The sequence below is a fragment of the Strigops habroptila genome, chromosome 6 (genome assembly GCF_004027225.2).
Source record: "Strigops habroptila isolate Jane chromosome 6, bStrHab1.2.pri, whole genome shotgun sequence".
Taxonomy (NCBI): domain Eukaryota; kingdom Metazoa; phylum Chordata; class Aves; order Psittaciformes; family Psittacidae; genus Strigops; species Strigops habroptila.
Window position 1 is genome coordinate 14,857,519 of NC_044282.2, and position 26,654 is coordinate 14,884,172.

At 39.2% G+C, this 26,654-nt stretch overlaps 1 protein-coding gene across 2 annotated transcripts in view; it reads right to left on the minus strand.

Moving 5' to 3' along the window:
• The window catches only part of CDC40 (cell division cycle 40), a 38,692-nt gene extending 12,128 nt beyond the window's left edge, over positions 1–26,564 (minus strand). The window contains exons 1-8 of one of the 2 annotated variants that reach the window (XM_030489642.1): positions 25,725–26,564; positions 17,258–17,344; positions 15,645–15,774; positions 6,260–6,343; positions 4,856–4,995; positions 4,157–4,253; positions 2,361–2,500; positions 654–728 (exon numbers count right to left, since the gene is read on the minus strand). In XM_030489642.1, coding sequence (XP_030345502.1) covers positions 654–728; positions 2,361–2,500; positions 4,157–4,253; positions 4,856–4,995; positions 6,260–6,343; positions 15,645–15,774; positions 17,258–17,344; positions 25,725–25,916 — 945 coding nt within the window. In that variant the 5' untranslated portion in view covers positions 25,917–26,564. Of the gene's footprint in view, positions 1–653; positions 729–2,360; positions 2,501–4,156; positions 4,254–4,855; positions 4,996–6,259; positions 6,344–15,644; positions 15,775–17,257; positions 17,345–21,322; positions 21,820–25,724 lie in introns of those variants that run through there. The other variant, XM_030489643.1, reaches the window with a different exon arrangement.
• Between the last annotated feature and the right edge of the window lie 90 nt (positions 26,565–26,654).

A 26,654-nucleotide genomic window follows, 5' to 3' on the forward strand; every position in this document is an offset into this window, starting at 1 on the left:
GTTAAACAATAATGATGCCGAAATTAAGTGCGAACATATATGGCAACATGTAATTAAGAAATTAATTACAAACATATGACACCTACTGATTAATCACAACCATCACAACCCAGAAATTCACAAGAATGCTCTGTCACCTTCTTGTTAGTAAAGCCCCCTTAAAATAACTAAAACCCCCATACCGTATTCCAACTTTAAAGCCCTAAAGTTTTGCTAGTAGAAACAAAACCAAAAAAATATCACCAGCTTTCTAATATGATGTATGCTGGACTAAAATGAGATTAGTTCAAGACCACACATGCTTCAATAAAACACTTCAAGAGAAACCTACTGCTAGCTGTAAAACTAGGCTTCACAGAAAATGAATTATTATAACAACAAAGGCAATAACCTGAGGAACCTGCAACTTTCTAAATGCTATTACTAAATGATTAACACTGTTCTAAGACCTACAGTCTTGTATATTATTTCCATCTTTCTTTGAACGAATTTGTAACTTAAAAATCAAGTCAGAAAACCAAAAATAACACAGACAAAAGCTATTTGGTAGAAGTACCAAATGTTTATGTATTTTAAAATGCACTGTCTGTATTCAATTATGGTATAATATATATATAAAAAAACATACATATATTTCCAGTAAAATAACTTACCTTAATTTTGCAATCCATAGAGCAAGACAACAGTATATGCCCAGAGAGAGGAAACAATCTAACTGCACTGACACCCTGTAAATAAGGACATAATTAAAACAGTAAGCGGAGCATCTAGATGTTTCCTCTGTCCACTTGCCCTCTTTTCTAAGCAAAAAGCTTATCTTCATAAAATATAGAGATACTGCATCTTGAAAAGAAATAACCTGCCCACATTTCATTTCAGAAACAGTGATGCATTTTGAACAATTGTTATCGACAAGAAGTTGATTCACTCCAATGGCTGTATACATACCCTCCTTCAACACTCACACTGCTACTGTGGTAAACACAGCAAAAAAATCCAAATTGTGGGTTTGGGCGACTGTTTCTGTATAACAAGCCTTTTTGGGTGGGGCAGGTGAGGAATTTTTCCACAAAAAAGTTTCTGGTCAGCTCCATTTCTTACGCATACTACCAATGGCTTCTACCCATTGAACTCAGGTTCCCTGAGCACAGCAGATTCCCACTTATCTGTATTTCAGATACTCCTTCCAGAGGAAATCCAAAGAACGACTCATGGTTTCATGTCCTTCTTTGCATTTCATGTCAATTACTCTATTCATATTCTACCCAGTTCCTCCCACCCCTGTTTGGAGTTGTGTGCTTTATCCTCCCTATTATTATCTGCTTATATCCTCCAGTTTTTCTAGAGTTGTCAGCCCATCTTTCTTTTGCTTCTCACATCAGTAATGTCATTCACCTTGTTTGAAGGAAAAAGCTATTTTATGCATCAGTCTGCTTTAATAGGATAATAGGCAGAGAAGTGACTAGAGCTTTGTGGAGGAAATGTTATTCTGGAAAGCACTGATAGTTGCAGCTACAAGCTTTATGATGCAGCAATCACTTAAAAAAAAAAAAAGTTCAGAGCTGTGACTCAAGTAAAAATGGGTAAAAACTGAAAGTGTTCCCTGTGTCCTCCTTTCTTGCATCTTTCAGATATCATTAAGGTGCTGTCCATTGCAAGACAGCATATTCCTTCAAGCAACACTGAGAATTAGAGATAAAAGAAGCAGCAAATTGAGTATAAACTTTACAAACCTGAACAGTGAAACATTTTTTTAATACCAAAATATGTATATAGTTACGGGTTTTTGCACAAGCAGAAACTATAGATGTTAAATAGCATCAAAGAAAAGTCTCAACAAGGCACACCTCTCAAAAGTAATAGCTTTTGGGTAATAGTATTTGGGAAACTTACTGATGCATCATAATCACAAAACCTATGTAACTTTGTAACTTTTAAAATGTAACTTTTAATAAGTTTGATATGGAATAGCCCTTAACTACTTTTACTATTTAACAAAAAAAAAAAAAAAAAAAAAAAAAAGGCATCTTTAGGGATCTCCAGAATTAGTCTTACTCTTATTCACACGGTAGTTTAGGAAATAACTCCAAATCCCACAGAAGTCACTGAATAATACTTGTCCCTTTAAGGGAGATCAGGAAGCCACTATGTTAATGAAAAGGTATACACAAGTAAATAACTGCCTTTCAGTAGACAAACACCTTGTGTGAGCACGTAATGCAACCAGTTACATGCATAACATGGTAAAGACAAAAATATCCCTTCCTTCTACTGATACTTCAGTTTGATAGAAGTTACTAGCTTCAGACACAAAGTGAAGTGGGTTTTTATGACGCATGCTCACAAACATGACTTCCTACCTTTGTATGTCCAGACCACACATGGATTTGTTTCTTTGGAAGATAGCACTTGTCAGGTGGCACTGTAGAACGGAGATTAACTCCAACATCTTGAGGGACATGAAGGTACGATCTCCCCTGGTAGTCATACATTTCCTTAACTGAAAAGGTAAACACAGAACTTTGAGAATCCAAGACCCTGTACTGTAAAAGGTTATAGTCTTTGAAAGGCTCAACAGCCACACACAATTAAGGTTTTTCTGAACATAGCTGATCTGCTGTGAAGTGGGAGGGAAAGAAGGTGGAGGAAGAAAAATCCATTTCAGAGGATACAGATGGGGAATCTTATTTGGCATCAGTTAAGCTCAATTAAATAATTTCAGCAAAGTCTGCTTGGAATCTGGTAATCTGAACATGAAGACAGTCTCTCCCCACACACACCTTACTCTTCATCAAACAGAAAAAAATGCCTCTGTCCAACAAGGGTTTGCTTACACTAACTCTACATGGATTCTAATGTGCAACTCTAACCCTGGCATTTGCTTGCAACTCACATTCCAGCCAGCTCTGTGCTGTGTCAGTCATGTCAACAGAACAACTAATCAGGAGTAAACCAGATCCATTTGGCCAGTGTGAACCAATATTGGTCAGCAGTAGCCAACAGCTGCTCTTTAACTAGATTTAAGAAGTGATTAGACAATCAGACATGCAGAGATGCATTGTGCTTGGAAGTTGGTACTTCAGAGTAGACTTATGCTGGATAGCCATGAAATTAAGCTATGCACTGATTTAATTTCTCCCTTTCTGGGATATTGTTACGGCAGTTTCAGTTGTACAAGTGACCTCCTGCACAGTATCAATGTTTACATATTTCTGCAATGTTTGTGTTTGAGAAGATTAAAGTTTATCTTCTAAGGTCTTTTACTGTGAAACTTCAGGTAGAGGCCACAAAAAGTTGGATAAAAAAAATAATTATTCTACAGGAGCTCAGTGGCTAAAATTTTAGGTTTGTTAAGATGATCACTATTCAATAAAAATTGTCATGATCTACTACTAAAGAATGAAGCACTAATGTCAGCCACTTCTTTAATACATGTAAGAAAGGATACTCCATCTCGTGCATGTGAGCCTGACTACAGAAAGTGGTAAACAAAGAGAGACTTGGTTTACCAGCTATCTATGCCAAGCAATGTAAGGCAGGACTGTTGTGCATGCAGAGAGTTGAAGTAACAGTTTCCAAAAATCACTAGGTTTACTTACCAAACCATTTTCTTTGAAGGTACCACTATAAATTCTGATGCTATAGGCTTCTATAGGGTAATTATTTGATACACAATTATTTATAGTATGACGGCAAGAACATTTACATTAAGAATTGAGGAAGTATGAAGTCCAAGTGATTTTCCAAATTGTACATAAGCCATAACTCAAAGCACTACCTGCTGATGGAAGTACTGGCATATAAAACTGCAGTAATTCTGAAGCTGAAACCAAGCCAAACTCATAACTTTAAAATGTTTGCTCTGTAAAACAGGAAAGGGATGTGTGCGTCTAGGAACATTAAAAATAAATCAATACAACCAGTGCCCTGAAAGATGACATTTCCACACTGCTCTTCACAGTATGAAGTGGAATTAGTCCAAGTTTATCTCTTTCCCTGTCCTTTACGCTTACGCTTCTGAGTGCTGTTATCTCCAATACAGAGACATGAAGGTGCCTCAGCAAAACTGCTGAGGCTGTCTGCCATCCTTACTAATTAACACAGCAGGCAAGAAAACACTGTGAGCAAGATGATGAGGACAGGAAGATGACACTACCATGTAATATAGTCTTCTCCTCTCCAGGTTTATCATCTTCTAATTTTCCTCTCTTCTGCCTCTTAGCTGTTATTTCATCCAACTCTTTCTGTTCTTCCTGGAAAAATAAACCACAATTTTTTAAAAATTCAGTGTCCAGAATCACATAACAAAATCCAGAACTGGACTGCTGTTTGTTTATTTACTATTAAGAATACATTTATTTCCTAAATGAGATTAGAAATATTTCTAAGCATCAGTAAAGAGAATACCTTTCTCAAAACCAGAATAGTTTGAAAAGAATTTAATATTATCTTTTTATTCATAGACTACAGCTAAGCATCACTGACTGAACAATGATGTGTGTTGGAGGGTTGTGTGTGTGTGTGTTATTGGGGGAGTTTTTTGTTTGTTTGTTTGTCTGGGTTTTAAATAAGTTTAACTTTCAGTTCTTTTCAAGCCGCTTCTGTATATAAACCTCTTTTAATCAGACTCTACACACTATGCATAGATACAATGAATTTTATTTCCAACCAGTCTTGCAAATAATTGAATGCAGAATATTTGGAATACCTTATTTGGATGTATCACCTGACGTGTATATCATCTTAAAGCGTAGCATGGGTCTTCTGCTTGGAGAAGCTACTAGTGCAGCTGGATCTCTTAAAACCACTGCAATGTACTAACAATTTGTAGCTATTGTGTTAAAGCAGTACTTACTTCTGATGGTTTGGCTACTTCTTTTTCATCAACATACTTTGCCCATGGTCCCAGAAAACCATCAATGTTAGATGCATCATTCTCCTTGAATTTCTTCCTTTTTTCAATTTTCCTTTGTCCTGTTTCAAACACTGTTAAACCTGAAGGAGGAAACAATACATTGCCTGGCTGCTAACACAGAATACAACATCACAAGTCACACCATAGCCAGTTTAAAAGAAAAAGCCACTGCCACCACTCTTTCCAATACGCACAGTAGAATGAAAAAAGCATTTGAACAAAACCGGCCAAAGCATTGCTAACTTTTCTAACTATGAACACTGCTAACTGTACGATAACAGAGGAACCACTTAAACTGTTCGTTACGGTTTGTTAGACTATGCAACCATGCATGTACCCATGCTTTTTTTAACATTGAGTCTGCAGACATCAATTTTCATACTTGAAATAGTGCAGTGTTTGAAAGTAGAGACCCAGCAATTGGCTTCTGATCCCCCTCACTCCTCAAACCCCGCCTGCCCAAACCCAAAATAAGACAGGTCTCCCAAAACCCCAATCCCAACTGTGTGTTTTGATTTAGTAAAAATTTAGAGAATCACAGAATGGTTTGGGTTCAAAGGGACCTGTAGAGTCCCTGTAGATCTAGTCCAACCCTCCTGCAATAATTAGGGATAATATTCAGCTAGATCAGGTTGCTCAGAGCCCTGTCCAACCTGACCTTGAATGTGTCCAGGGATGGTGCATCTACCACCTCTCTGTGCAACCTGTTCCAGTGTTTCATCACTCACTTTGAGTGTTAAGTATCTCTATCAAAGTATTAGTTACAAAGCCCATGCCTCTGGTGGCCAATCTTCCCAGTGGCAAGCTATGCCTTTACCATTTGGCAATCTTCCAATGTTTTTTCTTTTCCAAATAACCCAAACAGCTTAACTCTGCTAAGTAGAGATAACATGCAGTTTCCAGCAGGGGTGCTAGAGGTTCTATACGGTGATCAGTTTGCTGAGTAGCACAGTTAAGGTGATTAGCGCTACATACGGGTATCCTAATACAAACATATGACAGTATTTGCCAAGACAGAATGTAAGAGGACCAAAAAGCTGTTTCAAATATACAGATCAGTTCTATTTATGCAATGGCACATGCCAGGTTCCAACCGCAAATACTAATTTGAGATTTGACATAATTGCCTGAAATATTTGCTCCTTCAAGAAAGCAAAGCACTCCAGTATCTCTCTTCCCTTTTCACATTACAATTGCAACACATCTTTCTTTACTGTGTCTTTGGATATGGGTAAGTCTCTTATTATTCCTTCCTTTGCTAATACCTTTTCCATTTCTCAGTAAAGAAAAAATTAAACCAGTCATCAATTGCAAGTCATTTAGATGAGATTCCGAATTAATTACCTTGATTTTTTTCAGCTTCTTCTACAGAACCAATATATTTGGTAGCAACTTCAGGGTTATCTATGGAGGGATCTAATGCATAACCTAGAATAAGAAAAGAAATAAAATACTGTCATTTCAAGCTTTTTAGTTTTGTACAATATATTGACCCTGCCTCCCCATTTTTTTTTCTTGTTGCCTCTCAAGCACCTAGGGATGAGGAATGGTTGATAGTTTGAAATCCCATCCACTTTTCACTCAGCCTGAGTATTAAGATTAATACAAAGCATTATCATCAGGCCCTCAGTATGCGCTGCTGCCAGAATGCTCAGATTTGCACAAGATAGAGAAGCAAATAAATATAATAGGCAAAAGTTAAGATAAGACACAAAGGGAGGGTTGTCACAGGAAGCAAAGTCACTGAATCCTTCTAGTGGGAAGAGACCCCTGGAGGCCCCTGGCCCAATGTCCCGCTACAACTGAGGTCAACGTTGAATTCAGACCAGTTTGCTGTAATGCAAACATTAGTGTTTTGAAATGCCATAGCAGCCTCTTCTTGTTGTAACCTGGCGTAAGGAAGAGACCAGCTCAAAATCTTACATTAGTGACATGTGATTTTAAACAGATGCTGCTTCAGTCCAGTGCCCTGTTCCTTGGTTTGCAAAGCCAGTCAGTCACACCGAAACCAGCCCGTTGCTGCTGCACTCCCAGAGCTGTCCGGCCTCAGCAGGCGCCTCTGGCCCTGCAGCCTCCTGCTCTGCCTGCTACCTCTGCTGGGTCAAAGAGAACGCTACTCATCTCTGGCAGGCCTGGGGACAGCAGCAGATGGAAGGAAGATGACACGTACGAGGAAAAATTAGAGAAATGACGTTTTCTGGGGCTTTGTGCGTATTCTGTCTCCCCTGGCTGAAATTACTTCATCCTCTTCCTGCCAGAGTTGGGAAAGCTTGTTCCTTCAACTTGAAAGCAGTTGAAGTTCCTTCAACTTCCTTTAACTAACGTGGATGGTATCAGAAGCAGCAGCAATGGCATTTTTTAGAAAATTGAGCATTTTTAATTAAGTATTTATAATCATTTCCTGATTACAGCTATTGAGTCTCATAAAAACCCCAAAACAACCAAACAAAAAACCGTGAAAACCCCTGCTTCATTTACTCTTATAAATACTATATAAAATGTACCAGCATTTCACAGATATTCGGGATATTTACAATTTTTTATCCTGAGGTTCTCATTTTAATATGCATATCTTACAGTTTTTCTCCATTTCTAGAGTGGATAGCATGATCAAGACAGATGAATAAATTCATCTGGTTTCCAAGGAACAGATGCAGTGAACAGTTAGTTACTGACCACTATGGCTTTTTTTTTTTTTTTTTGGGGAAAGACTGCACCCTGGTGGACACATCACCAGTTCTTACTAAACATTATTCAAGTCACAAGATGTCCCTTGAGGACTGAAATGAGAATTTCTCCAGATCAAGAAAGCGGGGGGGGGGAGGGGGGGAGAGGGTGGAGGAGGAAAGGCAGCAATGAAGATATTAAATCACTGGTATAAGTAATCACATACACAGAAATCAAAGAAATCCTACAGCATACAATCTAATTCTTATATTTTTGTTGATTCACAGAGACAATCATGAACAGTGGGAGATTACCCAGTCCACCCCAGAAACCAATGGTCCATAAAAGCACTTGGATGCATACAAGTTGAGAACCTATCAATACCATCCCAATAGCCAAAGGAGATCATCTCCCCACACATTACTCAAAGACTACTGTCCTAGAAGATGGCCCTCATAATTTCTTTTTAGATGCTGGGGAAAAAAAAAAATTATGAAAATTAATAGAAGAGCTATTCCAAGAACACAGCAAATGTTCCCATACAAATGGAGTAATTTGTAGACCAGTTCTGGAGCTTCAAACCTGGTAAGACCCAGTTGCAGAACAACATATGCCCAAATGTTCTATGAATACGATATAAAGATAGAAATACATACCAATGCCCTCTTATGAAATATAAATTCCCACTATACCTATACCAAACAACAAAAAAAAAAATCAGTTATTCTAGACTATTACTACAACTTACTTCCAAGGATAAGCAAACTGAGCAGACACTGCAATTAGACTTTCTCTAATTGGACTGCCTGCTTTAACTAAGCTCCTATTTGAATGAGTTCTCTTCCAAGCTATAATGTTTCTGTTAACAGTGGAGAGATATTTCTTTGGATTTATGTCAGAATCAATACAGTGGTTTACTTGTCCTCCAACTGTATTGATACAGTCTCTGGGACTCTATTTGCTCAGTACTTGTAAAAGAGGGACAGTATTCTAATGAATAGAGCCCCTGGGCCAAGCACAGCTTCCCGTGGAAGTGGAGACTTCTTATAGCTGGGCTGAATTTGGTCCAGCATCATTCTCATAGAAAAGCTCTGAACAATTTCTACTTTCTAATGGATATGTGAAAGAGAAGCTTTTCTTTCTGGCTGGGACTCCTAAACGCAGCTGCAAAAGACAGCTTGCTTTTATCCTACTCAGCTGCTATGCCATATAATGTGCCCTGACTTCTACATCTCCTTCAGTGTTATTTAGGAGGTAGATATTTCATGCCATGTTTTAGCAAGGAAAGGTACAATTCCACCTACATCCATAATTTCAGTGCGCCTGAAAATGGTTGGTTAAATTCTCAGACTTTGATGTACATTCCAGAAAGACAGATAATTAGAAGTATGTTTACACGGTACTGTGCAATGCAGCATACAGAGACCCAAGATAGATAGCTCAGGTATGTGGAAAAATGCAGCTGGACTAACCCATTCTGACTGCACTGGCCTCTCCATGGAATCAAAGTAATCAGAGAATAAAGTGCCTACAATTGTAAGAGGTAATAGTGACTGTAGGTGTTGCATGTAACATGAGGAGATGAAAAAAAAAAAAAAAATCAGAAGTACTATTTCCAAGTCAGTCATTTTAAGCTCTTCAAATATCAGTCTTACTGATGAAGTAATCCTGTTATGAGTATTCATTAACTTGGTTATAAAGAGCTTTGAGATCATGGGCAGAAGACTGTTTCTTTAAAAAGGACTTCAATATCTTAGGAAGAAGAGATTTTAAAATACTAAATGCCCCGTGTATGAAGCAGTCCACTTCTACAATGAGTGCTCATGCTGCAATAGTTATGAAACTATTTTTCTACCATATTCATGAACAATTTGTGTGCAGCATGTAAAAAATAATCTGTAATTCTGCTCCACACTGATATATGCCCACATAATTAAGGACAGTATATTGTCCTTTTCAAAATAATGCTCAAAAACAAATTATCAAGAAAAAAGATGGCTTCTGCTGAGGGTACAGACACAGAAGAATAAACAAGGGCTTGTATTTTGGGGCTTCCTAGTCTTTTTAGCCATGCTCCAAGGACTACAATATTGGCTTTTGGCCATTTACATCATCATGGCTTGTGAAGAGAAATTTTTGTTTTTCTAGAGATAAAGCCTTCTCTTTAATAGTTGAAATTATATAATGATTATGCCTTACGTCAGTGGATTCAAAATAGGGTAGATTACCTATGACTGCAGGTGCAAAACTGGTTACTAATTAAAAAAAGGTCAGACTCTCACCAAGTAATTATTAATGGCTTTCCATCAAACTGGGAGAGGATCTTCTACTAAAATGGCCTGCCTAACTATAGTATTCAATATTTTTCATGGTTTATGCCATCAGAAAAGGATCCCATACCTGTAAAAGCTGTAATAAGACAAGTGTGAAATATTTCACTTCAGCAAAGACATGCTGAATGATAAATACTGAAAACGAAAAATAAAGAAAGAAACTGATTAAGTGCAAGGGGAAAAACACAGGCTGCCAGGGTACTGGTGTCGATACACTTAACAAGTGTATCTGACACCAATAAGAAAAATAAAAATAAAATAAAATTAAAAAAAAAAGGAAAAGAAATCTGAGATTTATTGCAAAGGAAAAACTACATAAAACATGAAACAGCACTAGGAAGACCTAATTTAGATTGGCATGTCCAGTTTTAAGCAATGTACTTAAAAAGAAAAATTCAGAAAAAAAATTAAGAGTAAAAAGAATGATAAAATATTGGGGAGGGCAAGAAGGCCTAGAAAAGATTGAAGAAATATGCTTGTCAGTCTAAAGAGAGATAAAGGACAAAAGGCAAAAACCTGATGGAACCAAAGGTAGTTTCAATTTGCAAAACATCAGAGACAAAAACCCATGGCTTGATAGGGCTGTGGGAGGGAATATGAGAAATAGTTTAGATTTGTAGTACAGCAGTTTTAGGGTGGTATCAATAAAATCTCAACTATTACACTTGTGAAAAAACCTACAACATTTAGAATCATAGAATCATTTAGGTTAGAAAAGACCTTGAAGATCATGAAGTCCAACTATTAACCCAGCACTGCCCAGTCCACCACTAAACCATGTCGCTAAGCACCACATCTATACATCTTTTGAATTCCTCCAGGGATGGTGACTCCGCCGCTTCCCTGGGCAGCCTGTTCCAGTGCTTGACAACCCCTTCAGTGAAGAAATTTTTTCCTAATGTTCGATCTAAAGTTCCCCTAGAACAACTTGAGGCCATTTCCTCTCATCCTATTGCTTATTACTTGGGAGAAGAGACTGACATCCACCTCATTACAACCTCCTTTCATATAGTTGTAGGGAGCGTTAAGGTCTCCCCTGAGCCTCCTTTTCTCTAAGCTTAACAACCCCAGTTCCCTCAGCTGCTGCAGATCTTAATCCTAACGTGGAAAACATCTCCAGTGCCTGTGTCAACTTCACCTCTCCAAACTCCTGGAATGAAGGGAACCTTATCAAGATGGGTAGGTCTCATCCAGATTTAAAAGCCTGTTGGTACTGAGAAGGTTCAAGGAGCACTTCTTGATGAAATAGCTGGGGATAGCTAATAGTTAAAGAAAAACAAGCAGACACACCATCTTAAAAAAAGCCACATCCTTAAGCAAAAGGCAGCACAGAAATCTGAAACCTCAGATAACAAGGATAGCAGTAAGCACAAAATCCTATTTCAACTGAGGGTAGGGAAATGGAAAACCCAAGCATGCATACAAAATGGCAGAGGCTAAAAATAAAACATAGTAAAATTGGAATATCTTGTTTTAAATTTATAAACTAACATATTCTATTCAATTATGTCAGTATTACACTCTTTACCAGGTAGAAAGAATATAGAAATAAGATGGTCATACCAGTAGGGAAAAACATGCTATATGCTAACGAAAGCTTAAAGGCAATTCAGATGAACAAGTTAATAGAGTTAACAAGCATTAAAGGATCCTTTGGATTGAAATTCCAGTTTTAAGCAGTGGTGAGTAGAGTCGCCAGGACTCCCTTGCTTAGCATTCAACCAGAAGATACAATAACCATGAAATGGTAACAGAGATGAAACAGGTGCTAGGGACAGAAGCACAGTAATAATGACATGTTTTAGTCACCTCCTTGTAACAGACTGCAAATCTCACACCAAGATGTGACAGAAACAGCTTTTTTACACAATGTGCTTGTACCATGAAGCAGTCACATTAGAGATTCACATAGGAAAAAAAAAAAAAAAAAAAGGCCAACTGAGCAGTGCAGGAAACTGGATCTTAAAACATTTCTTTTCTAAGGATAGACATTTTAACAATGACCACAATGCAGTATAAATTAACACTGTCGAGAAAACAAGGCAAGCCATAAAAACATTTACTACAATGATCTCAATCTCAAAACAGGAGGGCTATATTAAGTAAAGATTTTAAAAAGGAACAGAAAGTGAGCAAAGGGTAAAAGCCTTTTCCAAATGCAGGGACACTTCAAAGACACCATGTAGCAGAAAAAGAATGAATGCCTGCCAGCTATTAACAGAAGACTTTAAAGAAAGTAGAAGCAAGTGAGCACAGTTGAACAGTATGTAAAGAGAAACTATTAGAAATAAGGAACTATTCTTCAAAGAGCTGAAGTTGCATCCAGGTGTGAAAGATACAAAGAACCAAACTCTAGCAGATAAAGTAAACACTACAGTAAGGCACCCCCCCCAAAAAAAAAAAAAAGGGAGGAGCAAATCACATAAGGTATAAAACCTATATAAAACCTATAAAACCCTTGGTCAAAAGCTGCAGGGGCAGAAAGCACATAGGCCAACAGATAAAGGAATGAAAAGAGAGCATCAACGAGGTTTTTTAAAATACATATTCATTATGAAGGAGCTTGGGTAGGCTCCTGTGCCAGAACCTTTCTTTATGGGTAATGTAACAAAATATCTATCTCAAAGTGAAATGTCAGGAGACTCAAGAGTCAAATAAGTGGTAACAAAACACTGGGACCAGATGGTAGTTATCCAAGAGATCCAAAGCTGAACCACACTGCAAAAATGCTCATGTTGCATCACCTCAATATGACAGAAATGGAACGTATCAAATACGATGCCAACTTTCAAGAGGTATTTCAGAGCAGATTTGGGGAACTACAGGTCAACCAGCCAGACATTTGTATGGTTAGAAGTTTCAAGCAGTAGAAACTATAAAGAAGGAAACAAGTAGGCGCTTGGATGAGCATTATATATTACAGCAGAGCAGACAACACAGCTTTCCATATAGGTAAATTACAATGACAAAACCTCCAGAACATTTCTGAGGTGACAAACATGTGAATGAGCAAAGCTTGGTTGATGTTGGATACCTTTACGAAACCAAGTTAGACTGATTACAGAGTGTCTCAAAGACTCTTTCAGAACTCCAGAGTTCTTTGAGTTCTTAAAAGTTATTAAAACACTGTCAAGAATAAACAGACAGTTTCCACAGCACAGGAAAGTTGCTGGCAGACCCATGCTCAGGCCCATGCTGTTCAACATATCGATAAATTACCTGAAAAACAGGAGCAAGTAGCTTTTACTTGCTCAGTTACTCAAAGTCGTAGGGAAAAAAAAAAAGCAATGTTAAGAATTCTTAGAAACTGAAGGGAAAAAGCCTCTCGCTTTATTGAGCGACAGAAATTCACAGTGAGATTACATCTTAAATGCTGTGCACAGCTTTCCTGTTCACCTCAGGAACAATACAGCGGAACGAGCAGAGACTCAGAAAAGCAAGCAAGCACAGCCGTAGAAATGGAAAGGCTGCAACAGAGGAACAAGATCGACCACTGAAAATTAATAAATATAGAGACATTGCCCTTAGTTGAGAGACTACATATTGAAAAAAAGTATTCAGATGTATCACTATTTGCTTGCATCTTTCTTCTGCTCCTTGCTAGCTCCCAATTGCTGCCCATGTGTCTAACAGGATAAAGGGTTGAAAAGACCCTCAGTTCCCCTAGTGAGCCAGGATATCATGCTCATTTACTGCATCTTCTACCTTGAACTTCAACTTCTCAGTGCTTGTTCTTGCAGTTTAAATTGCCTATATCTCAGCCTTTTCATAGCTCCATTATCACTGTTACCCAGATCATTACCTCTTGAACACATCTAGAAAGCTGAATACGATAGTTGCACAGTTGCCAATGTTATTAGTCTTAAAAAAAAGTATTTTTTATGCTCTCTTGTGATACACCTTTCAATGCAGTGTACAGTTGCTGTACACTGATGACATAAACCAACAGCAGGAGCTTTGAGTAGATTTACTAGTGCCATCTTTCCCCAAATTAAATTTCACAGACAAAAAAATCCAAAACCCAAACAGTACATGCATTCACACCCTTTTTTTCTGTATCTATCTGTTTTACACACACACACATGCAAAATGCACAACCCACACAATGCAACATTTTATTTCACAAAGTATCATCTGTCTATTCAGACCCTGATTAGGGCTCCTACCTGTATTATCTATCAAGTTCTAACATCAAAATTGCAGTCTAGTAAGTTAAAGTCATGCTACGGAACTAGATGCCTATTTCTTAATATCGGCATTTTGCTTATTTTCCACATCCTAACAACTCAGTGAAAAGTAACTATTAGCTAAAACTGTGTAAAATAAAAAAAACCCAACCCCCCCAAAAGAAAAAACAAAAAACAACAAAAAAACCCCAAACCCAACCAAACAAAAAAAACCCCAAAACAAAAAACCTACAAAACACAACCATCTTAAATATATTTCAATTTTTAACATTTACAAGAAAACCTCTAATAAAACTCAAATACAAAGAGAAACTGAGGATGTTATAGTCTCTGATTTTAGGTATTTTTTTCTTTCAGGTTTTACATGGCTCCTACAGATGTTAGCAATAAAATCCCAATCCTGTCCATCACAGAATGCGGTAAATGAATGCATGCATGCATAAAGCCCTAATGAATTTAAGGGGACTTGTGTGTAGAGAGCTAATTTTGAGGCATGACAGTTTGCAGGGAGTAGTATTTTGAATGTAAATACAAATAAAGACAGACTCAAGTCTGTTGTGCAAAAAGTTGAGTGTTGTGACACCTTAAGGTTACACAGGAAGTATCATAACTTGCCTATAAGACTGAATTTGAAGTATATAAAGTGATACTTCATCTGAAACCAAAGATGCATATTTGCAAGACAAGCCCCTGCAGTCAAGTTTAAAATTGAAATGAAAGCTTACAATGAAACACAGAAGAAAAATTAACCACTGTTATATGTAAATATATGGCAGGTTTGTTGCTTCAAACGAGTCCAAAATAATGCTTAGAATCCATAGTCTTTCCACCTTTTTTCTATTTAAACAAAAAAAACCCAAAACCAACCAAACAAAAAAAACCCACCATAAACAGTTTTTCTCACAATCCCTAAGAAGTCTATTTGAAACCCAAGCCACTCCAAAACTCAAATGTTTTATTTTTCAAATGCAACTATTTACAAGTGTAAAGATTCTTCAAGACAAGAAAGCAGCTACTAAAACGACCACCAACATGGAGTGCTTTGGGTCTGTCTTTGCTAAGAATATTTTAGTGACATATTCCCACTTTTTTCAATTCCTGTTCATTCAGCTTGTTTCTAGAGGCAACCATTCTGAGGAACCTAACAACTCAGTAAAGCTTCCTTTTAGTTTCAAGAGCTACATTTAGTTACAATCACATGAAAGAATCTATTTGCATAAATGGATCTACATTTATTTGTCATACTAAAAGTGTGAAATTTTGATTTGTTTTCTACACTGATGCAACTAATGGAAGGATTAATGAAGAGGGGCTTGGTAGGAGGTCATACACTAGATTACAGTTTCAAAAGGGAATTACAAAATCATATTTCCCAAACATACACTATGATCTCCAGCCATACAGATTCTCAAAGACCTTTCTCCATTTTAGTAAGTCTGTTAAAAAGCAATTTACAGAACTTTCAGTCCTATTAACTGTTTTATAGACAGTCCAACCTGGGCACAATACAGGTGGAGGTGAATTCTACTATTAAGGACTTACCATAGGTTGCAAAGGTTCTTCTTTGTTGTTCAAACATGAAATCATTGATGTGAGCTGGTTCTGCATATCCAGAAAGCATATTTCTAGGTGCAGCCATCTGTTGAGTCCTAAATGGGTTTTCTGGTCCAAACTACATCAAAAATGTTAAAAGAAAGTATACCAGAATTACCAATTTCTTATTTATGTGTGTGTACTTTTTCAGGAAAAAACACAGGGGGAAAAAAACCCCAGCACCCAACTTGTCTTCCAAAAATTGTAACAAAATCACTTCAACTTTATATTTCTTTATGACTACTGAGTAAGCTTCTAAGTCCTTTATTTTACACCATAAGCGCTGCACAGTTGCTCTGAACAGCTCATTTTGTGATTGAACTTTCTAGCCTATGTTACTGGGACAGCGGACAAATCAATATCAACCACTTGACACAAAGCACTGCCATTCAGTATGTGATCAGTACAAGCATTCAGAAGACAAAATAACAGCATAATGTTCTTCGTAAGGGGGAGATAGCAAAACCTACTAAACTCGTGTACTTAATGCTGAAATTACACTGCCAACTGCATTTAAAAAGCAACTGGGGACTTGTATTATTTCAGGAAATTCACTTATGAAACCCTGCCTTGCTTTTTCTTCTTGCAAGACAACAATTGCCAGTCTTTCTGACCATACCACAGGGGAAAAAAACCCCAAAAACCAGTGAATACAAACAAATGCAGTATACCGAGACTAATATAAAAATAAAGTTAATTGTAACCCTATGCTTCTTGCCATATTTGCAGGCACCTGAGACTACCCCACATTAGGCTTCCCTAACTAAAACCACTTATACAAGGTAGCACTGTAGTAAGTTTAAATCAGTATTTTTGCTCACACACTTCATGGCCTTGGTATGCTGCAAAAAGCAAGCTTGCTATGAAAAGGCCAATTTATGTGATTCCACAAAAGGTTTTGTAAACATAAAGCATAACTAATGTAGAAATTTCAGATTGATGCACCTTTGTCTACCTAAAATACTAACACCTGGTCTAACAGAAGACAAGCTGTATAGAGAAGTTAAATACTGATAACAGCTAAATGCTTGAACAGCTATTTTTATCTTTCAGATAGCATGTCAGTTATAACAAAATAGAAAGTGGTTAAGCTACTAAAATACTTAAAGCTGATGTGAATTGTAACACTGAAAGGACTTGGATTTTAATTTTAAATCCTGCTCCAAAAGCCATATATCCCCAAAACTTACAACCATTCATTTTGCTAAGTAGCATGATGAGCAAATAGCAAAAATGTGAGAATAGCAAGAGACTACTTTAATGCACTTCATGTTTTCTCAACATTTTTATAATGCTATTTTCCTATCTTGATTTTTCAATTTCCGTATCTATTATTCTAATAAACACTTTAAAATTCTTCTTAGAACAGCTTTATGCAGAATATTAAAATTCAAGCATTAAAAATACCAACATACCTGTGTAGAATCTTTTTTGTCAACCTGCCCAAAATACAGCAAGCATCTAAAGAAGGTATGTCTTATATGAATTTCACACGAGATTTATAGAACCTCTGCCTTTATGCCAAAGGCATTTCTGCTCTAAAGATCAATACTGTTTCTTACCTCAGGTGCAAACATGGTATCATAAGTGGGATTGTATTGAACTTCCTTGATAGCAGGATCGAGGTGGACTCCTGTTTCCACATCTTCCTGAAATAAAACAGACACATTAATAAACCATTTTCCACATACAGACTTTCAAATATATAACATTACCCCATTTCAAACCAAATTAGGGCTGTAGTTCAAGTTGACACTTTCAGGACTGTAAAAGCAGAAGAGTAGCCTGGCCAAGGTTTCTATTTTTAAAAAAATATCAATTGCAGAACTGATGTTGGGCCCTCACCAAGAAATCCATCTAAGATACATGAGGAATTTTGCATGTGTATTATTACTTTTTTTTTTTTTTTTTAAGACTTCATGCACACAGTTTAAAAACAGTAGCAAGATTGGAGGCAAGCTTGCTTGCTTTTTTTTTTTTTGAGGATGTTTGAAAACCAGACCATGTAAAGAAGAGTCAATTGAGTGGTCACCAATTTAACATAAAAGTGTGAAACTAAAGTTCTACAAAAAGTGTAAGGCAGAAGTCACAAGTAACTGTTCTGAAAAACAGTTGGGAAAAAATACTAGACATCAGTGCAAACATAACATGGAACAATGAGTTTCAGAGAATCCAATGATCCCTTATCTCCAGGTTTTTAACAAAAGGTATAAGTGTAATTCAGCTTCAGTATTTAAATACATTTCCAAGCATGTTGTGACAAAAGTTTAACTCGATAGATGAAGAGACAAGAAAGAGGGGCTAACTAAAAGAACAACTTGTCAAGCAACTCAAAGGGAAAAACTTAGATGAGTACACGCAGCTGAAATAGAACGCAGAAAAGATGGGAAAGAAAAAGGCGGTGCTCAAAAAGGCCTGGTTTCACAGAGCTCTACAGCAGCTCATTTACATTGACCCTAAACTGGCACACCCCCACAGCCCAATTAGAGCTCATGAAGAAGAATGAAGGAGAATGTTACTTTGTGGTATTATTACTGATATTGCTTCCTGCGTCTTTATTCTGGAATAAATACATTTGAAAGGGATTTACGATGTGCTAGTATACTGATAATATCCCTAGTAATTTTACTGCAAAACCTATCTTAGCATCAGCATTTAATCAGTGCTCACCTACATGATCCGAAAGCATTTGCAACTCAGAGAAGGAAGAAGCACAATAGAGGATCACATTTTAGCAGTCACCTCATCAATATGAAATTACCTCTAAGAAACTCAATCTTGCTTTGCATTATAGTATCTTGAAAGAGCAAAATGGCATGTTCTTTACTTGTTTAATATTGTTAGCTATTCTCTAACATGGCATGCCCAGAAGCCTTTTTTCTCTCCCCAATTTAATAGTAGTTCAATTAGAAATGAATTTGCTTAGAAATACAGACTTCAAAGGTTTTAAAAATCTTGTTTTCCAGAACACAGAAAAACAGTACCTAAAGATCTTTGGCTTGTTATCTGATCATATTTGGTTAAAACTGCTCAAAAAAACCCCAGCCAACCAAAAGTTGTGTGTTTGTTTTGTTTTTTTTAAAAAAAGAATGACATCAGCAATCCCATCAATTGTTTTTCTACTAAGATCACTGTCTTAGATCGTTAAATCCAACTAGAAAACTTTACTCTCACTGTGTATCAATTATTTTAACAGGCAAGTCCAGCTATCGCACTGCTCTTGCTTGAACCTTTAGCACTGCCAATTCTCAGCTTGACCTTATTTCTCTCATCACACAACCTTAACAATTCACTGGGTTTAGACGATAACGGCTACCAGTACATTCACAGCCCTGACTTCCATACACTATGAACTTGCCTGGGAACAGCACAGCAGGCCTAATCCAGTCATTTAGCAACAACAACAAAAAGACACCCCCATCCTCAGTTAGAATAGGAGCATATCAAAACCATTTTCTAACCTGTATTACCTACACACATTTCCTTTCACAGTTCCATGACCTGAGGACATTTTCCACAGCCAGCTTTTCCAAGTCATGCCATACAGCTTGCTCTGCCAACTAGACTTCACATCTTATCAACCGACCTTATAATCTGAGAAAATTAATGTCACTGATAATATGGCAAAATTCATCTGATCAACTGCCAGTGACATTTTAAAAGTTACCAGTTTACTTGAAATTAAGACACGTTTTTTTCCTGCTCTTTAAAACTGGAAAAATGAGAAAAATCCAGTTTTGCAAAAATGCCAAGAATTTGTCAGTTCTGCTATTTTTCTTCCTTTTTTCTCCCTGTTAAGTCCTATTATATGCCACTTGGTAATTGAGAAAAGAAACAGATTGTGCCATGAAAGCTGATCCTCTGCTGGACAACTATAGCAATTCTGGTTCTACTTCACTGCTGGTGGAACAGTGCTGAGTCACTTGGAAGCCACACAATATGTTCACTCCTAGACCACCACAGGCATAGTCCTTCTGTGTGAAAACCACCGAGCCTTGAAATTGAAGCACATGTTATATTCATCAGAGCTACCCTCCCCAAGACCTCCAGCCTTATTCATATTTCCATATATTTGGGCATCAAATGATCTGTTAATATGCTGCTGAAGCACATACTGGTTCTCTTTTCATTACGCCATTTCACTTTGAATTATATAATAATTTGAATGTGTCCCAATCCCCACTTTACCTTCTCAGTATTTCAAAGAATCAAAATCTCAATAAGAAAATAAAGCACTGAGACAACATTCTGAAATGTTAGTCTACAGCAAGAGTTCAAATTGCAGCAGACAAATCATCCTTTGGTCAACATCTGATAACTGCTATTTTGTACAGTATTATGAGACTCTGGTAGGTAGCAGAAACATTAAAAATATGAACCTAGTCTATCAATCATTTCACAAATTGCCAAGCTGTCTGCACTGGGGCATTTTGATGGTTTGGCTTTTTCTGCACACAGTGAAGATCCTGGGTACAACTGCATGCCTCGCCAGAAGACCATTTCAGTAGAGCTCATCATTCCAACACCCAGAAAGTAAAAAAAGTAAACATACAGGTCTTATAACTCAGTCCCTTTATGCTGGCATTCTAGATGCAGTCACCATAGCTACAGCAAACAGGGAAGGGATCACAGGTGCAGCAGTCTGGCAGAGCTGTGTGACAGATAAGATAATCTAAAGGATCATGTCCCTCTGCTATGCTGTAGTTCTTCCTTTGGTCACATACGACATACCTTGATTTATCTAACAGCCTAAGGTGAGCAATTCATCATGCAGCTTATGTCCCAAGTGTGACACAAGTGGCTCTGCAGGATGGAAAACTGTAAGTAGACTAGGCTGAAAGAGGAGGGCATCTGTGAATTTAATGATGGGCTAAGTACTACCCTGGGTAATTTCTCACTAACAAAGGCACAGGAATCACAAAAAGTGGGGTCAAGAAGCTGTCAATTTAAACAGATAAAGTGTTCCTCCAGAGAAAAATTAAAATTGAGCCATAGGACAGGCCACAAAGCAGCTTGTGTTTGCTCCAACTTGGAAATTGTATAAATATGGGCTTTATGGCATGCCGTAATACCATCAAAGGTGGTATACCCCATATAACCTGGAAATGAAGAATAAAGGTTTTAGGAAGTTATGTTTTACCGAATATGGCTTTCTTGGAAAACATAATACAATAGAGCTGCAAACTTCTGCTCTACGTGTCACCTCTCTGCTTTTCTCAGCACTGGTAACAACTGCCAACTGAAATACAGTGGCTACATTGGGCATCACGTATCAGCTAAGACACATGATACTGAAAGGGGTCCAAAAGAGAAATTCGCGAATCGGAGGTCTAAGAAAATGACATTTACAGAAAAACCGAACAACCTAATTTACCCTTAAAAAGACCCAGATTATACAATTAGCAGAAATAAGGGCAACCATCACTGAATTGCTCAGTCTATGGATCCACTGAAGTTCTGTAGACAAGTTAAATGAGTGTCTACCAAGCAGACACAGGTATCGCTCTTGATGCAAGGCAAAAAAGCAGCATGTTGTCTTATCGCTGTATTACTTGGTATGTTGGTTGGGGATTTTTTTGTTTGGTTTTTTTGTTTTTGTTTTCTAAACAGGTGTGATGTCTACTTACTTGCAGTATCAGGTTGATTTACATTTCAGACATGATTTGATTAGGTAAAAAAATTATTTGATACTTAAACGCTCCCCTTTTGCCTCTTTCACCCTACAGCACAGCATCACACTGTCACAGGGGAATGGCACTAAAGGCTGTACTCTGGGGTATTAGCATTTCCTAAGGAATCTACCTTGGGACAGAAAGAAGCTTTTGATGCTAAGTGTAGACATTCTAACTCTTTAGAGATCACAGAATGCCTACCTCCTACCAAGGCATGCTCCTTCATAAAGTCCTACCACAAAGACCAGTTAAAAGTCAGCATAGGAAAGAGCCCAGGAAACAGAAGGGATTTTAGAGTATAAATACAGTAAATCAAATTAGCTTTTCTTCCTATGGATTCCTTCAACATGCCACAGTCCTGTTTTTGTTTGGAAAAACCCTGTCTGAAAGCCACAAACCAAAACCATTACTATATATGAAAAGTACTTGATTTATAGAATTCAAAATAGTTCAGGGGAAAAAAAAAAGCCTGCTAGAAGTTTGGAGGTTTTTTGTTTGTTTTTTGTTTTTTTATATGTGTGCAAGCATTTTAAATTAAACACAGGCCAAATCCCTGTAATAGACATCAGAGCAAAGCCTTAAATAAAGGCTTTAAATAAAGTTCTTTAAATAAAAGAATCTGCAGCATGGACTGCAACACTAGATGCCAATTCTGTTCCTTAGAAAGAATATAATGTTATTTATATCGAGGCAACTCACAATCCTTTTAATTCACAATATTTTAAGATGTCAGCCAAATTATGTAATCTCCACTGTGCTATTATGTGGCTACCTGTAAGTTTAATAAGAACCACTGATGCACTTAGAAGCAGAATTTTACACTTAAATCTCAAGTGTTTGTGTAAACACAAAGTTTGTTAGAACAAGGCAAAGGTCAGAGTTTTCCAGTTTCATATCATGCAAGCAAAGAGTTGTGATGTCTATATGGGTTTTTTCTGAATATTTAGATAATAAATCTACAATGTTCCCTTCTCCCCAGGTAAATTCATTACTAATTAGCCAAAAAGCTAAAAAGGACAAGCTGCTTTGCATAAGATTTAATTAGTTTTAATTATCCATTAAATTACAATACAGTAAATTAAGACCCCATCCCATGAGCCACAGAGGCTGACACAATTTGTCACTTACTAATTCTTGCATAAACCACTTGGGCTGTGAAATATGCTGTGTTATCTCGTTTTAAAGATTTTCAGATTTGTTACCAAGAGATGAACAGCATTTGCAGTGAAGTCCCGAAATTAATATTTCATTGTTTTCAGCTTTTAGTCATTCTACCCATTCGTACCCTCTCAACAGTAAGTGTCCATCCCTCTAACTTCAACAGAATAAAAACAAACCAGCAAGAAAAGGGTATGTTAAATGGATTTGTTGAACTAGGCTAGGTTCCCAGCATCTTGCAGGATGCCAAGTTCTAAACATCTATTCTCTACAAAGATATATTGTGTCAAACAAAGCAGAAAATCTCACCATATTAAAAGAAGCCAACACATTCCTAATAAATAACACCTCAAAGTCACTAATGTTCATTACTGCTACAGAATAGTCACACACTGACTTTGCATCTTTCCTCTCTCCATAGATGGGCAGGGATTAGGTTTTAAAGAACATCAAGAAATGCAACTGAAGCCTCTTTCTTCCACTGAAGTAGTATTTTTCTGGACATCTGCATAGTGCCGAAGGTAAACTAGATTCTACAAATAGACCTGAGACTTCTAACCCCTTCTCACATTGAAGACAACACAAATGCTCCAGCTCTTGTACCGGCTGAAATCAATCTAGTTGATTTCAACCCCGATGACTATCCTCCCCTCAAAACCAGTGAATGCAACACTGTAGACAAATATGGTAAAATCTGCTGCCATCCAAGTCTCACCTTGAGTTGGTGGAGATCAAACAGTAAATGTTTGTGCTGGTTTTGGCTGGGGTAGAGTTAATTTTCTTCATGGTAAGCAGGATGGAGCCATGTTTTGGATTTGTGGTGGAAACAGTGTTGATAACACTGATGTTTTAGATACTGCTGAGCCAAGGCCTTTTCTGCCTCACACAGCACCCCACCAGTGATCAGGCTGTGGGTGTGCAAGGGGTTGTGAGGGGACACAGCTGGGACAGCTGACCCCAACTGACATATTCCATACCATACGGCATCAGTGCTCAGTGTACAAAGCTGTGGGAAGAAGAAGGAAGGGGGTAGATGTTCAGGGTGATGGCATTTGTCTTCTCAAGTCACCGTTACTCATGATAGAGCCCTGCTGTCCTGGAGATGGCTGAGCACCTGCCTGCCCATGGGAAGTGGTGAATTAATTCCTTGTTTTGCTTTGTTTGTTCACAGCTTTTGTTTTACTCATTAAACTGCCTTTATCTCAACCCGTGAGTTTTCTCTCTTTTACCTTGATTCTCTCCTCCATCCCACCAGGAGGAGTGAGCAAGTGACTGTGTGGGGCTCAATCGCCGGCTGGGGTTAAACCATGGCAATGTTCTCTGCAACGGCAAAGCTTCCAGCTGAAACATTTCCTGTGAAAGTTATTTCTTTACAGAATGTGCAATTTCCTGAATTTCCATCAGCATTTTTAATTCATTAGTGAAGGTAAATACTTTGTGAGCAATCTTAGGGTGATTTTTTTTTCGTATCAGTAGAAGCTGTAGCAAAATTAATTCTAATTGGTTTTGGCAATGTCTAGTAAAATGTAACTTAGAAAGAATCCTCAAATAAGAGGTTTAGAGTGAAAAAAGGAAAATGCTATGTTATAGGACTTGAAACACATTCTGGCCTCTACTTTCACATCAACATTCATAATGCACTGGTGTTAAGGACCAAGTAATGTATATCTATCTGACTTCTGCAGTTTCTGTTCTTAATTAACCTTATTCATGCCACACAAAAGCCACCATTAACATACCTTAGCCCATTTTTGGATAGCCAATGGCAAAGAAGATCATCAGACTTCCATTACTTAAACTTATTCTGGGTTTATTCTCGCTGTGTTAACTGTGGTTAATCAGTTCATTTAATTAAACACCTTGGCACTCAGAAACCCCACTTCCTTTTTACCTTGGTTAGCAGAAGGCCCGTGGCAGAGACAGTCCTAGTTGTACTGGTGGATACCCCTTCCAGGGCATAGCCTGGAGAACAGCTTTGAACAGAACATGCTACTGACACCTAACTCTTTCCTCCAGCTGCTTGTTTCTGCTCTGGCACTGGGCACTTAACTTTGCCAGAACAGCAACTGTGTAGCTACATGGCAAGCCAGATCAAGGAATGGATCCAGGGACTAATAACTCCACCAGAATTATTATTTTTTTAATTCAGACATTCAGACTAGTTCCCTGATGTCAGTCATCAAGCAACTACATAAACCTTTATGTTGGCATGGCAAAGGGAAAAGCTGTTGCTACAGCCCTAAGAGCAGTGAAGAGCACAGCCAGTACTACTTGCCGCTTATCGTTCACACTCAAATGACATTATAGATGTTAATCGCCATTCTTTTCAAAGCCTGTATGAGAAGACAGTCTGACAGAAGCTGCAATTCAGTACGTGAAGTATTTCTAAGACTCTAAGGGATGAGAAAACGCACATCTAGTCAGGACACACAATATAACACGCACACATAAGATACAATCAGGTGCAACGCCATATGAATTAACTAATGACAGCAAAGAGAAAGATTCCATCCACCTCTTTGTGACAAAGTAAGAGACTTTTCAGAACAACTGGAACTAACACAGTACTACAGTGACAGCCATCGTGGTGAGTCGCCTGCTTTTGATTAGAAACTGGCTGCCTATACTAAAAGCTCAAACCAAACCCCTCCCCTTCCCCTTTCTGGAATCACAAAAGTGAACTAATATGACACTGAATGTGGAAAACTAAGGTTTCCCAAGCAATAGCGGACTGAAATCAGAAACACCGATCAGCTTCCAGGCTACTCTTCAGAGCAGGATTCTCCTGCATTCAGCCTATCAAGTCTCGGTTTCACCCCAACACTGGGGCAAACCACACAGAAGAACACCTTGAACTCGGGGGAACTGAAGACAAGAGTATCTGAGGAACGCTAGGCAAGGCACGGCTTTGAGATAGACATAATACCCTTTAATAAGCTTAACGGCCACAGTGGGGTCCACCGTCCGAGCTCACCGATACACGCCTCCAATCCCCAGCTCAGGCCTCACACCGCGGGGCAGGGCAAAGCCAGGCGGCGACTATGCCCCCGCGCCGGGCCCGCACCCGCCCGCCGACCCCGCTGCCCCGGCCTGGGCCGCCCAAGGCCATCTGTCCCCAGCGACAGAGGACAACATAGTCGCCACAGCGACGCGAGGGCACCGGGGGCCCCGATCTCCCGGGCGGAGAAGGGACGCCTACCTTCACGGCTACTTCCGGGGCCGCGTCCACGGCCAGGGCCGCTGGGGCGGCGGGCGGCGCCCGGAGGTGCAGCACGGCGTCGCGAGTGGCCACCACAGCGGCGCTCTGAGAGCCGCCCTCAGCCTCCGGCTCCGAGTCGGGCTCCGAGTCGGAGCCGCCGTACGAGGCGAGCGCGGCGATAGCCGCCGACATCTTGGCGCGGGGGATGACGGGACGAGCAGGTCCTAGCAGCTCCGCAGAGCTCGCCGCCTCCTTTCCCCCGCAGGACGAGCGGGGTGGGGACGCGCATTAAAAGGTAGCGCATTAAAACGGAACAGACGCACCACAGTGTGTGGGATAAATTATGGATTTCTATTGGATATACAGGCGTTTCAGGGGGAGGATCATCTTCCTTTGCTGTTGTTGGTGTTCAACCTTTCAGGACTTCCAAGCAGGACTACAAGCTCCAGCATGCAACGCGGCGCCGGCAGGCCGGGCCCGGGCACAGCGGGAGGCGGGGACAGCCGCCCCGAGCACCGTGGCGCAGCGGCTGCAGTCCCGCTGCCCGCGCGGACGAGTTTTATGGCGCCGCTCTCGCCGGGTAGACGAGCGCGGGGGGGGAGGAAGGAAGGAATCTTCCCGCTGCCCGTTCCCGGTGAACGCGCGCTAGCCGGTGACAGGGGCGCGAGCCCCGCCGCTCCTCCGGCACCGCGCTCTCCCGCACGTGACGACTTGTCATGGGCGTTCGCGGTTTCCCCCCGCGCTCGCCTGCGCCTTGCGTTAACGGCAGGGAAAAACATTCAACAGAGGGCGGGCGCCTTCTCCCGCACACAAAGGGTTCTCGCCATCTCTTCGGCAGGAAGGCAGAGGGGCAGCGCGGCACCACCACACCCCCGCCGTTCCCCCCTCAGCTCCCGCCGCTCGGCCCGGGCCGCCCGGGGCTGGGCTGTG